This window comes from Delphinapterus leucas, chromosome 2, assembly GCF_059928025.1.
Source record: "Delphinapterus leucas isolate spDelLeu-1000000601 "Yukka" chromosome 2, BTC_Dleu_Yukka2, whole genome shotgun sequence".
NCBI classification, from domain to species: Eukaryota; Metazoa; Chordata; class Mammalia; order Artiodactyla; family Monodontidae; genus Delphinapterus; species Delphinapterus leucas.
In genome coordinates, this window is record NC_143130.1 from 89,480,660 (window position 1) to 89,495,579 (window position 14,920).

Genomic DNA, 14,920 nt, shown 5'->3' on the forward strand with positions numbered 1-14,920 from the left:
TCAGAATTGACTTGCTGTTTTAGGGAAACTTCTTTTTTATTAAAAAATGTATTGTTTGTTGGAAAGTTTGCCATCACCTCATTTTAGTCAAAATGTTAACAAGAACCATGAGTATCCTAGCTACAGATATATTCAGTATATATTTTATAAGTTGTCTGTTGATAAATTTTAATACCCTAAATCACTTCTTGTTCTTGCCCAATCTAGTAGAAATAGGTAGTTAGGATACCACTGGAAAAAGTAAAAATTTGTTTCCAAAACTCTACTGTTTTATCGAAAAAAGTAAATAATGATTTGTGCCCAAGAGCTAAAGGAGAATTAAGTTGGTTAAAAAAAGAAGAGACAAACATGAAATTAATTCAATAGGCTTGACCTCTTATTTCTGAGAGCTTTTTGACTTTTATTTGAGGCAGAAGCAGGCATTTTCTAAGCATAGGAGTGAATGGAGAAGTAGAAGACGGTACTGGTAAATGTCTTTTAATCCAATGGTAATTTTACAGATTTATATACGATAGTGTTAATAGTAACAATAATAATAAGTAATAACTATAGTGCCGTTCATTAAGTTAATAAGGACCTAGATAGATAAGTTAACTGTATTGTAATTCCACAGTTCAGCCATTCTAGCATGAAGTTGATTGGTACTTCTAATAATCTTTTAGAAGGATTTAAGACAGACTGATGTAATACCAAAAATTATTCTTTAGTAGTTCCTCTTATAGGTATTGTATATTTGAACTTAAATGTTATTATTAGAAAAAAAAATGTTGAAAAGGTAGACTAATTCTACTTAGTTAGATGTATTACTGAAATGTGAGCCTCTTTATAGTCACCTAGTCAGGTTTATAGTTGTGATTCGTGAATGAATGTTTACTATTATTGTTATTCTTGTCTTAATAAATAGCTGTTTTAATGCCCTAGAAGTTTATTTCTTTTTTTCTACTTTTTGGGGGGAGAGAGAAGAGTCTTAGCTATAGGATATCTTACAGAATCTCTTATTTGTCACAACTTTAACAAGATCAGACAAATGTCATGTATGTTATAAACAACCTTAGAACATGGTTTAACAAATTAAAATATAACACTTCCATTTTTTAAAAAGATTTTTGAATGGACATGAATAGAATATACACTTTGAAAAAGAAGTAGATTAATATAGGACAGGGGCAAAAAATAGCTTCAGGGATTTGTGTGTTTAATATTAAGACATTCACTTGTCACTCATTGTACATATAAGGAACTTGGAGGTTATAGGTTGTTTTATTCTGAGACTGTTGTCTCAGTCACAAGCTTGACAAACAAAATGTTGGGGATCTTTAAGAACAGATATTCAAACAGTATACTTTTTGTGGCCTGGGCCATTGTTTTTTATGCTGTACACACATTTGGAATTCTGCATGTAGTCTTCACAAAGATGAAGTTTGATTATACAGTTGAGGCTTAAAAAAAACATGACAGGGAATTCCCTGGCAGTCCAGTGGTTAGAACTTGGAGCTTTCTTTGCCATGGGCTCAGGTTTAATCCCTGGTCGCGGAATTAAGATCCCACAAGCTGCTCAGAGTGGCCAAAAAAAAAGACATGTTTAATTGTAAATAATTGGAAACACCCCCCAAATTATCAGTAGTACGGGAATACTATTAATATTAATAAGATAATAATAGATAAATTATGATATATCCATGTGATGGAAAGTATGTCAGCATTTCAAACCATGCTTCTAAAGAATATCCAATGATATGAAAAAATTGATAAATTAGTCAGTACTCTTGGGTGTAAGGGAGGACAGGAATACATGTCACACTAGCTTAAACTAAAAAGAGTGTGTATTGGCTCACATCACCAGGAAGTGTAAATATGGCTGGATTCATGGCTCAGATAATGATGCTGGGTCTTTTTCTGTTTCTGTCTCTTCCTGGGCTGCTTTCCTCACTGTATTGGCTTAATTGCCTTCACATTATATCACAAGATCTTGTGATATAATGTGTTATCTTCCTAGTATTATAACCCCAAAGGCAAAAGAGCCTTCCTTGCTAGCTCTAACAGTGAAACCCAGGAAGAACTTTTATTGATTCACCTTAGGCCTGCATTGCCTTCTTCAAACCGCTCAGTCACTGTAGAGAGGGAGGATAGGTTGCTTCCCCTGCCCTGTGGGAGGAGCATTATAATTGAAAACCCTCACCTAGGAGAGGAACAGTCAGTCACCATTGCTGTGCACATAGTGAACACATGTCCACTATAAATATGTAATCCATATTATGATTTTATTGGGTGGGGCTAAAATTCATTTTGCTGGGTGGGAAAAATATAGAAAAAATGTCTGGAAAATATGAAAAGTGTCAGGAAAATTAAAATGTGTTTATTTCTTGCAAACCTTTCACAGTGAACCTGCATTTTATTGCCGGGGGGAGAGGGGATGGTTTACAGGGTACAAATGTTGAACAGAAATCTTACTTTGATCTTGGCGGGGGGGTGGGGGGGCATGCCAAACTGATTTTTGTCATTGCTCAAAATTTTTTAGAGTTCTTCAGAACCTGAAGCATCTAGCTTTTTAAAATAGGTAATACATGCACATGGTTCAAAAACGTGAAATGTTAAAATAAAATTTCCATTTTTGTTCCATATTTGCCCAGTTCCCATTCCTCCCCATAGGTAACCAAATACACATTTTTATCTCACTCCCCTTTTTTAAACCAAGATGTAGCATATTTAGCATATTATATATATTGTTCTACACTTGGTTTTTTACTTTATCTTAGAGATTATTCCATAGAACTATGCAGAGAGATTACTTATTTCTTTTTATAGCTGCATTGATTGCGTGGATGTACCATACTTCATTTAACCAGTTCTCTATTGATGAGAATTTGGCCTGTTTCCTTTTGCTGTTGTAAACAGTGTGCAGCTTCTTTTTTTTTTTTTTAACTTGAGCTATAGCCAAGTTTTATCCATTCTATAGGTGTCAAAAATTGTGTGAGTCAGGTTTGATAAATAAGTTGGGCCCTCAAACTGGATGATGCTGTTTTAGGTCGGAAACATCTAACTTAAGAATTTCAGAAGTGTTACTTAATAATCCATGTCAGTATAATTGGAATAATTTACCAGTAATTTACCACCTATTAAAGTTACTACTTTAAAGAACATTGGTTTGAAATATAAGTTTGGGTGTATTTTCAAAAAGGCCTGTTGCATTACCTCATAGTTGTATCCTATATAATGAAATTAGAGAGGTTCAAACAAGGATAACTAATGACAAGGATGTCATTATAAGATCTCCCATAAGTAATGAGAGACAGCTCTTATGTGCTAACAATGAGATAAATTTTTTCACCCCTAATGTAAATCTGTAAAGTATGAATACCCAACAGAATAAATTTGTACTTGTGTACCATGTCCCAAAATGAACACATGGATCTCAGCAAGAATTAGAGATCAACCCCCATAATTGACAGGAGAGGAACTGAAACATCCAGTGTAAGTGACTTACCTAAATTTACGTGACAAATTAGTGGCCGAGTCAAAACTAGAGCCCAAGTCTAATGACTTTAATGATGTCTTGTTGGAAAATTTAATTTGAAGACTGAAAGTTTAGGACAGATAAAAGAATGTTTTGATTTATACCATAGACAAATTAGGATCCATTACCTTGAGTGAAATTTTTAAAAGTTTGGTTAATTTTATGAATGGCTAAACCACAGTTGGCTACCTAGTACTTGGATTAAATCTCATCCTTAAGGATAATGAGACTTTGCCCTTTGCCCTAGATGCCCAACATCTAGTATAGCTGTCTAAACATGGTCAAGGCTTGGGAAGCATTGTTAATGGTGAGTCTTGTTTCCCTAGAGCGCGTTTCTTAAGACCTCTATTGGCAAGAGACACAAGTACATGAACTATGAAACCGACCCTGTTCAGCAGTGGCTACATTCCAACATAGAGTCAAAATTGTCCCTACCTATTGTGTGTTGTGTTATTTTGGAACATTCACCCACTTTTCATTTCAATTAAGCAAACACTTACTGAGCATTTTGTAATATACCAAGCTCTGGGGATACCAAGATGAGTAAAAGTAAGTTCTTGCTTTTGAGAAGCTCTTGGTGGGGCAGGTGAGGGGAGAGGGGAGGTGGGAACAGCAAACACACAAGACTCCGTCTTAGAGACATGCCATGTCATGTAGAAGCATGACTGAGGAGAAAATTTATTTTGCTAAGAAGAGTTGGAGAAAGAATCACAAGGTAAGCCTTGATGAATACCTTTCTCAGGAGTGTTAGGGGTGGGGCACATCACAGGAAAAAGTGGGAAGTTTGTTGGAAGGGGCGGTGGATTAGAATTCCTAGCAGAGAGACCAGTGTATGCCAAAGCAGAGATTTTGAAGTACATGGCATATTTGGGGGGAAGAAAGAATAGATTTGGTTGGTGTAGATGGGTACGTAATTGCTTTGGGAAGATGTCAGGACATGAGTTATTATGTAAGTGGGTTGGAACTATTATGAACTTCAGTGGATTTTTAAAAATCCCTTTAACACTGTACAACTGCTTGGTTTTTCATATATTGCTTAAATTCTTTGGTTTTTTTTAAAGCATTCTTAATATGTAGGTTAAAATTTCAATTTCTCTTTTTAAAACATTTCATTTATGCTTTTATAAATTATAGTTATCACCTCTTCATCTGACATAAGGGAATTCAATTAGCAATATTTACTTAATACTTTTCCTATATTCCCTATTTTGACTAATGGTATTGTGTGTAACCAAGTCAGCAATAGTCTTTAGAGATAACTTTTCCCCTTTCTTGTGCACATATGATGTGTCCTTTTTATTTTACATCCTTAACATCGCATATATTTATTCTATCCCCTTCCTCTTCTCCCTTTTCTACTACTTGGATCAGACCTTCATCATGTCTTGGCCAGAGTGTTGTAAGAGTATCCAGTGGGCTACTTCATTACTACCAGAATGCTCTTCCTAAAACACAAGTCTAATTCCCTATAAAACATTTTAGTGCGTCTCCATTTGATCTTAACTCCTTGCTAGACTTGAACAGTTCTACTGTCCAGTTTATCTCTTATCAGCTCTACACACATCCTGTGTTTCAGCCCAATCAGACTATTGATGGTTCTTCCAAATATGCAATGCCATTTCAAACTTCCGTGCTTTTGCATGGTTAATTGTTTTATTTCCGGTGCCTTGTCTCATCTCTGGGAACTTCTATTCCTACTTTTAGACCTGGTTCAGGTAACTTTTCCCTCTTCTAACACATTCAAGAGTAGTTGATTACTCCTCTTCTGAGCTGCCACTGTACCTAGTATGTGTCTCTGTTACTGCTTTTATTGTGTTATATTGGTGTTTCATTTGCATATCTGTCTCAGACCATGAATAGCTTGAGGGGAAAGACTTAATTTGCATTTGTTGAGCAACATTTAATTGCTGGTTTATACTAAAGATCATTATCATTGAGTATAAATAATAGATACAAGTAATATATAATAGATATTCTACACAAAAGAATTATTCTAAAGACTTATCAAAATATCTTCAGTGTAAAAATCATGCCAGTGTAGTAAGTGAATAGTTCGCTGTAGCATAGTTTGTATTGATGGTGTGATTCACTGAGCTGCAAATGACAGGTTAGTGATGTCATGGAGGCTGCAACATGGTGTTGCAGATCGTAACACGGGACTGCCTAATTATAAGAAACCAATCAGTAATGTATCAGCTGTGCCAATTCTCATGTATTTATACATTTCAGCAGTAACACTTAAGAATTGAATTGCAATTATGCAAAAAATATACATTTCACTTCTTAACCCATGCAATATGAAAAACCAAAATAACATATTCACAAAATGCTGAGGGCTGGATTAAGTCTTATCTCAATTGTAGTGATTTGGGGGAGTTATGTAGAAGTTAGAAATATCATTAGCTGGAGCCAGTCAGTTCCCAGAGGTTGGAGGTAGTCAGTCTTGTACTACAAGAGACACTCAGACATGGTAGGAAATGTAAAGGTTCCTGCCTTCAACAATGTTATAATCAGTTCAGTAATTTCCAGTAATTGAATTTAACCTTCTGGCAACTCCATGTCCTATTCATGTGTGCCTCTCAGCTTCTACTGGTCAGTTTTTTTTTCCTAGTCCATTATGGGTTAAGAAACCAAAAATAAATGGGCTTTGAGTAAGAGTCCAGATTCTTAGACTTGGTGATAGATGTAAATCAAAGATATTTTGCTTCCAAGTTCAGGGGTGCATTCTGAAGTTTTGGGTTGCATAAAGGTCATTTTCTGGTTCTAGCTATTCCCATATATTACTGAACAGTTACTAGAGAATAACTGAGAAGAACTGATTTCCAAAGATGAGAGTAGGTTTTATAGCTATGATTCTTTACTCCAAGTCTTCCCTGAGGAGGTGATGCTTAAGCTGTAATGACATGCAGTGGTTAATGGGATGAAGAGAAGTAGAAAGAAAAAGGAATGTCATGTAAAGGTGAGAACAAGTTTGGCAACTTGTGAGGTAAGGCCAGGGTGGCTGCAGCAAAGTGAATGAGGGAGAGCTTGACAGGAGATATGGTTGGGTGCATAATCGAGTCACATTTTGGTGATTTTTGAACTTGATTTTAAGAGCAATGGGAAACCATAAAATGTAAATTATCTCATTCCTCTCCTCAAAAATGAAGATTATTCTGGCTGCTTACCCTAAGAAGACTGGAATTTGAAAGTTAAAAAGGAGAATGGGGGGCTTCCGTGGTGGCGCAGTGGTTGAGAGTCCGCCTGCCGATGTAGGGGACACGGGTTCGTGCCCTGGCCCGAGAAGATCCCACATGCCGCGGAGCGGCTAGGCCCGTGAGCCATGGCCGCTGAGCCTGCGCGTCCGGAGCCTGCGCTCCGCAACGGGAGAGGCCACAAGAGTGAGAGGCCCGCGTACAGCAAAAAAAGAAAAAAAAAAAAAAAAAAGGAGAATGGGAAGGTTATAGTTGTGGAGAGATGAAAGTGGCGTGGTAGACTAGGGTGGTGGCGGGGCAGGGGGGAGTGGATGGACTTGGGATTCATGTTCAAGGTAGAATCAGTAAGGACTTTTTATGTTCCAGCAGTATGATTGCTTTTAGTTGTTTAGCTATCTCCCGTTACAGTTTCGTGTCTGCTTTTCTCTTTTCCCCTTTCTTGTTTTGTCCAGCATGCAAACTCCCATTTATCTTTCACAACCTGGCTCAGAAGCCATTACTCTCATAACATGATTTGGTGTATACACTGGCATGTTCATTATTTATTAATTGCTTTTTTAATCAGTTTTACTGTAGTCAAACCTAAATTACAGGGTTAGGAAGTGAATGAGTGATTATGAACTTTACGCACTACTCAGAATTTGATCCCAACTCTAAGAGAAGTGTTCCAGAGGATTTTCATATGTTGAGCATAACTGAATTCCTGATACTTAACATTTGTGAGACAGAGTGCCAGTGCTTCACAGGAAGTATCTTTATACAAGGAAATAATTATCCTCCAGAGGGCGCACATTACAAAGCCATTGTGGTCAGCTAAAACTGATTCTATACTAAGATCAAACACCTCCCTCCATCTACTGGTCATAGGAAAAATTCGTCTTGTGTTTACATATTTTTGAGCTTTCTAACACTACACTCATGTGCATTTTTTCTTTCATGTGCCTTTATGAGACTACAAAATTTCTCATAAGTATCTGCAAAAAAAGTTTACCTGTACTTGGATTTAGAAATAGCTGTTCTTGTCTTTTTCTGTTTACTTTCAGGCACAATTCTGAATTTGGCATAAACTTGCCCTTTGTAATGACTCGTAGCTGAAGGAAATAATCTTCCCTCTTCCTAAAATAATAGTTTTTACTACACTAATTTATGTATATTTTATAATCCTCATCATTAAATTGAATATCATATCCTGGAACTATTTTAAACTCTTGTTTATACTGCTCCACAAAATAGTGTTACTCCAATTTTTCTTGGTGCTTTATTGTTCCATAACTAGGAACTGAATTTATGTGATGAAAAGTCACATAAAACTATATAAATAAATTTTGTTTTATTTATTTTGATTTGTTACAAGACTAAAGTGTGTTAATATAACTAAACAGCTGTTGAGTAATGTGGAATGCACATAAAGCAAATATTCTTATAAACATATAGTTATATTTAGTAACAGAGTACTTGCTATATATAGATTACCATCCTCGGTAGTCAGGCCATGTTAGAATAATGAAATTTAGACTTAGGGAGTAGCAAAAGCTAGATTATGGAGTTAAAGGTGAGTAGGTAACATTTACATAATAATTAGTATTCACATTGATTTTTCTCAGGTTCCATTATCAACAAAAGGTTAACCACTACAGAACTGAAGATCATAACCAATATTTCTTTACAATTTGCTTTTGTGTTGATTCTGTGGAAATCATAGTTTTGACCTGAAGGAAAGAAATGATTCTACAGTAGTTCAAGACCCCCAGTGTTTGCCTGAAACCAAGGACAGTACTAAACCATATATATGCTATGTTTCTTCCTATACATACATACCTGTAATATAGTTTAATTTATAAATTAGGCACAGTAATAGATTAACAAGAATAATAAAATAGAACAATTATAACAATATACTGTAATAAAAGTTGTACGAATGTGGTCTCTGTCCTTAATTAACTCCTTCAACTTTGCCAGAAATGTGACAATGACTTCTTCATTAGCAGATGTAGCCTCTCCAGTAATTTTTATATTTTTCAGTCCAAACCTGTTCCTGAAACTATGCAACCATCCCTTACTTGCAGCAAATGGCTTGGTGTCACTCGTTTCAGGGAATCCTTTGCTGACGTCTTTGTATAGGCTCAATGTTTTCTGGCATAATACAGTACCATCGGTCAGAACATGTTTTCTGTTCATGTCCTTCACCCACAAATTTAATGCCTTTTTCATCTTAACTAAGTACTTTTCACACACTGTGGCCGTAACTTCTGCAACAGCAAAGCTAGCACAAATTTCTTTTTTCCGTCGCAATTTCATGGATAGAAGATTCGTTCTTACCATGGATCTTAGCAACCTTAGCATACATTTTTTTTCTTTTCCTTAAGTTGAGAACTTTCACCTTTTCAATTAAAAGAAGCACTTTAGGGCCTCTCTTTGGCATATGTGAATTTCTGCCATCACTACTTTTGAGCTTTGGGGCCATTTTTAAGTACAGTAAGGGTAACTTGAACACAAGCACTGTGATACCACAATAATGGATCTGATAACTGAGCCCGCTGTTAAGTGACTCACAGGACAGGTGGGATATGCTGGACAAAGGGATGATTCACATTCAGGGTGGAACAGAGAGAGATGGCAAGAGATGTCTTCGTGCTACTCAGAATGACTCACAATTTAAAACTTATGAATTGTTTATTTCTGGAATTTTCCAGTTTCTATACCTCAACTGATGGAGCAACTGAAACCACAGAAAGTAAAACCACGGATAAGGAGGGACTACTGTCCTCTGCTATCCACTTGATTTGGGGTTTTCCCCTTGTTATTTAACTAATGTTTAAACATCAGTGGGGTTTCACCTATGTAATTAAATTGTTTTGTTTTTTATAAATGTGTGGATTTTCTCTTAACAGTATTCACATTTTAGCAATGTGTGAGTTTCTTTCCTTTTTTTCCTTCATTTTAATATCTCTTTCTAACACACAGGAATACTCGGAAGATAGTAACTCTGAGCCAAATGTGGATTTGGAAAATCAGTACTATAATTCCAAAGCATTAAAAGAAGACGACCCAAAAGCAGCATTAAGCAGTTTCCAAAAGGTTCATATGTTTTCTGGCTGATTCTGTGTCTTATATTTTTCTAAATGATGTCTTAAATCAAGTAAATTCTTTATCTCAGTAATATGTTTGGATACTTAGTGATAATCCTGTAAAATAAGTTTGCATTATGCAACAAAAGCAAATATTTCAAAAGGGCTATCCTTTTGTTTTTTCCAATCAGGTTATCTATAGAGCAGGGCCATTGTCCTGAAAAGCTAGTATGGTTCTGGCAGAAAGAGAATCAACATGCTGGTCAATAGTTACTATCCCTGCAATCCTGTTCCTTTGTCTTTTGGTGACAAATCACACAGGTGTGGTTTCATTATTAAATAGTGTGATTTCTTTACTATTGATAAACTTTTGGGTTATTCTTACCAGCGGATTTTTCAGAGGAATAAAAAGTACTTCTGGGATTGTATAATCAAGAAGTAGTTCTTATTTAATCTTTTGATGAAGAAACTTCAAAATAAGCTCACTTACCTTAAGTAAGCATTTTAAGGCTGGTTTCTTTTCTTAAGCCTATTAAAAATGACATTGAGAAGTAGAGTTCTTGGGGCAGTGTTTTTCATGCATATAATGTAAAATTAGTTTACAACTTAGGTATTGAGTGTCATTAGAAAATAACGGTATTAAATTATACTGGAAGTTTCTTCTTTATTTAGGTTTTGGAACTTGAAGGTGAAAAAGGAGAATGGGGATTTAAAGCACTGAAACAAATGATTAAGATTAACTTCAAGTTGGTAAGATTTGTTTTGAGAGGAATTAAACTGTTAATGAAATTCTGTACTTAAAAACCTCATGGCAACAAAATGTCATTATATCTACTTCTCTAAAATAATTCTGTTGATATGTTTCCATATTTAGCCTACTTTTCATTTGTGACTACAGTAGTACTAAATTTTAAAAATTCTGCATAGGATACAAAGTTTTCTGTTTAAGAAAACTTATCTTTTCGATACATGGGCAGTATTTAGCTGCATTATTAATAGAATGACTTTTCGCTGCCAGGCTAGGTCAATCAGTAGAGCATGAGACTCTTAATAGAGTGACTTTTAAACAAACTATTAGTGTTTATTTTGGAGTTCTGAGGTTCTACTTTTTATTACAAAACGTTCCTCTTCAACTGATTAGGGCCAAAACCTTCATGGCTCCTCTCTTTGTCTCTCTCCCCACAAATAATCCATTGGTAAATCCAGGTGGCTTTATATAATCTTCAGAATACGTTCAGTATAGTTTATAATTTAGAGGGCTATGGAAGCATCAGGTGTCTCAGGGGATGGAGATTTTGATTGAACAATTACGGTGACATTACGGGCCCATGTTCAACTCCTAAGATTCTGTGATTTGAAATAATACCAAGAGACCCTATAGAAATCTACTATTTTAACATACTAGCAGTCGTTTAGTTTTTGAGCCTGTTTAAATGTATGCCACCCGTAGGGTTTGATTTTACCATTTTACCTTGAGCCAAGATGGGAAGCAAGTGAAAGGAGAGGATTATTTGTATTTTGTGTTATTTTGCCTACCTTCCTTCTCTACCTTTTACATGCTGTAGTAGCATCTCTGAATAAGTTGTGGTTTACAAGAGTAGTTTCAGCTTCCATCCCTGCTGCCTCATTTTTGAGTTAGATTCAGAGTCGGACTCATGTTTCTGTGTAGTCCTCTTGGGCAGTAAAAAGTTGGAAAGGTTTGTTGTCAGCTGCTCTGTGCATTCACCACTGCAAATAAAAACCAGTAAACCTAATCGTCCCTCGATCTTTAATTACAGTAACATAATTTTTGAAAAATTAGCTTTAAAGTTATTGTGGCATAAGGAAATGAAGTCAAAACTAACTTTTTGCTAAAATCCTATTTCAGTATCAAGATATAATCTCAAAGTTGGGACAGTCATATTTCTGATTTCCATTTTGCTGGGAGATACGTTCTATAACTTGGGTTTTAGTGGCTCATTGAGAGGGTGTTACCTATTATTTACCCCCACGTGGTGCTGGTATACTTGGAAACGAAAGTAGTTTGATGTATATTGCTAAAGCTTTTCTCATTGTTCTATCTGTTTTTTCTCACCTACCCCTACTAGTTTTCTTTTTTGTAATTCACTTGCTTAGAACGTTTCAGGGAGTCTTCTCATGTTTTTCTTTTCTTGTCCTTCATGCTATGTACCAGGGCAGAACATAGTCATAAGCAGAAAAATTACAGTGTCATTAATTTATTCTTCACCCTAATAAATTTACATGTTCTGTCATTCAAGAAAAAAAGCATTGTATCTGCCATTGCTCCACCTCTGTGATTAAAAGTAGAGTATATTGTTAATCCCAATAAAAAGAGGGATTAACAGCACTTGGAGATTGTGGGGACTGTGGATGCAGGTTATAAGGTTAGACTCATAAGTTGACTTATGTGATATGCTCTGAGGGATGATAGACCCTCTGCCAAAATATTTAAGTGCTGGAAATTTCACTAATAGTCCTTTATTTCCTCAGATCTTACATGTTTCCTGGAATAACCACAGTAATGCAAATAGTCCTGCAAGGAATAGCAACAGTAGCTACATCTGCTATTGAGTAGGGCCTTAGGTGGGAGGACTTTTCCCCTTTTTAGGGGTTGGGAGGACTTTTCTTGATAGTGGGATGAGTACCTGGGCTTGAAGAGATTCTTTCACTTCACATTTTAATATAAAAGCCTGCCAATAATAGGGAGAGAAGAAATACATAACTATTGTTAGAGAGCTTCCTGATGAAGGGGTAAATTTTTAGGAAAGAATATTTGAAAAGTAGGACTTATTTCTATCTTTTGGTCTATGAATATTTTAGTAGTGTTTGTGATTTAAATAAATGTGCTTGTTGTGCCGTGAGGAACAATATCTGAAATTTGGAAAATCTATAAGTGGTACTTTTTCAAAGCCTAACTTCAAAAATTTGATTCATTTACTGAGTAATCGAGTAATTTCAAATTTAAGCTAAATTTTTTGTTTATGTTTCTGTCATACAGTTTCTCGATTATTGAAAAACTATTTATCTATTAGCTAGTAATATGTACTATAATCTTAATCATGTGTATATATCTTAGTAAATAAATATGTACCTAGTAATGCATTTTTCTTCCCTCACAGACAAATTTTCCAGAAATGATGAACAGATATAAACAACTATTGACCTATATTCGGAGTGCGGTCACAAGAAATTATTCTGAAAAATCCATTAATTCTATTCTTGATTATATCTCCACTTCTAAGCAGGTTAGATTCTGTTTTTCCCTATTAGTACTTATTAATATGTTTATCATTTATACTAAGGGCTTTGTTTTTTTGTTTTTAAGGCCTAGAGGTTTTATTTAAGCAGTTATGCTCGTTTTTATTTTTAGTGTGCTTTAAAAATAATGTGTGTTTTATTCTTGATTACAGTACTAATTCTATAATATTAAAAGATTATAACCCTAGCTTAATCTCTTTAAATATCATCTTCAGGTACCAACAATCCGCACACAACTTTTGCAGGCTTATACTAGACTCCCATACAGTTACTATCACAGTTCCTTCTAGTAAACTTCATCAGCACTTCAGCTAGCCACCCTGAGCTGCTAATACTTAACAGTGAGTCATAGGTGGTTTGTGTAGATTTGATTAGATAGGGATCCTTGTGAGGAGAACCTGTACTCATATCGATTAGTAATTGGCATTACTCATTAGGTGTTCAATTCAATAAGTTCTATTACAAAGAATAGGTGGATGATGGATGATGAAACTACAGTGGATATGGGGAATGATAGTGCTTTCATTATTCTAGTCTTTGATTATTAAGAAAAGCAATGATTATTTTATTGCTAAGGTAATTTTTAATTGGACTGTTTGTTTATATTCTTTTAAGCAACATAGTCCTAAGTTTCAGCTTTCTTACGCTATGATATTTGAGCACAAGAAGTATTTTCTATATCACTTAGCATTTCTTAGAATGTTTGATAACTCTTCGTACTCAAAAAATGTTCATCTCAGAATCAGCGTCTTTCATTCTGTCTTTTCTGCTAGATGTTGTTTTTATTTCTTGAGGCAGTCTATTTTTATTGTTTATATCTAAAATATATGTAATGGAAATAGAGGAAGATAAACTTATGTTCAGAACATTAACACTTAATGGCACTAATTCTAGAGTTCTTAAATATCAGGGGGCTTTTCTTAAGTGGAAAAATATTTTCTGAGTTTTACAAACAAGTGTTATCAAAACATTTTTTTGTACATTATTCATAAATGGTATGCCAGATATTGGGGGGGATTAAGTAATTTAAAACTTTAAGATTGTGTGTTGCTTCATGCTATTATATGTAAGCTTTTTGTCTTTTTGAAAGTAAGTATAGACATTGGTTGGGCAACACTTGACTTACTGTGCCATCGGCAGTCGTGAATAAATAGGCAACGTTTTCTGAAAGTATCAAGCTTTCCTGTTCTCATGGCCCTCTTACCTCTTGATCCTGTTAAGTAGAGACCTAGAGAATCAGGTATTCAAACAAAGGTAGAGCCAGAAGCGGGGGGAGGGGGACAGAGGAGCTTATCATAATGCAAAACAAACAGCAATTTCCATTAAAAAAGTCAGACTTATGAACTGATGGTGTTAGACTCGGCTAAAATTGTGCTAGACTTTTCCCTCCATTCAACTCCAACAGTTTACCAGTAACTCAAAAGCTTGTAGTCCAGTTAATTGATTAGTGACATTTATAGAAAAAATTTTGAGGGAAGAGGCTTATTCTTTGTTTCTTTAACAACGTAGTGTTTGCCATATAGTAGGCACCAAATAAGAGTTGAGTGCATAAGATATACACTATTAATAATAAACAGCACAACTAGTTCTATGTGCATGTCATTTACTTTGCTAATATAGAACAAGTTACTAGATTGAAAAGGACAAACCTGTACTACTAGAGCATTAGACATTTTCTGGGTTTTATTTTCTTTAACGCATAAGAACACATCTTGGCACTTTTTGTAAATTTGGTCTGTACTTTGCTAAAGTTTTGTTAATTTTGTGGACTGTCACAGACATTCAATAAGATACAGATAGTGTATCTTATGTATATTAAAGTTCAAAGATGCACTTTTAGTTTGCTCAAATTAACTTTATTAACAGGTACAAATTTGCTGTTTACA

At 35.1% G+C, this 14,920-nt stretch overlaps 1 protein-coding gene across 2 annotated transcripts in view; it reads left to right on the plus strand.

Annotated features, from left to right (window-relative positions):
• Positions 1-14,920, plus strand: part of COPS2 (COP9 signalosome subunit 2) — a 28,374-nt gene that overhangs the window by 2,053 nt on the left and 11,401 nt on the right. For both annotated transcript variants that reach the window (XM_022587151.3, XM_022587152.3), the window contains exons 2-4: positions 9,673-9,786; positions 10,449-10,526; positions 12,896-13,021. In XM_022587151.3, the coding sequence (XP_022442859.1) occupies positions 9,673-9,786; positions 10,449-10,526; positions 12,896-13,021 (318 nt within the window). The remainder of the gene's footprint in view (positions 1-9,672; positions 9,787-10,448; positions 10,527-12,895; positions 13,022-14,920) is intronic.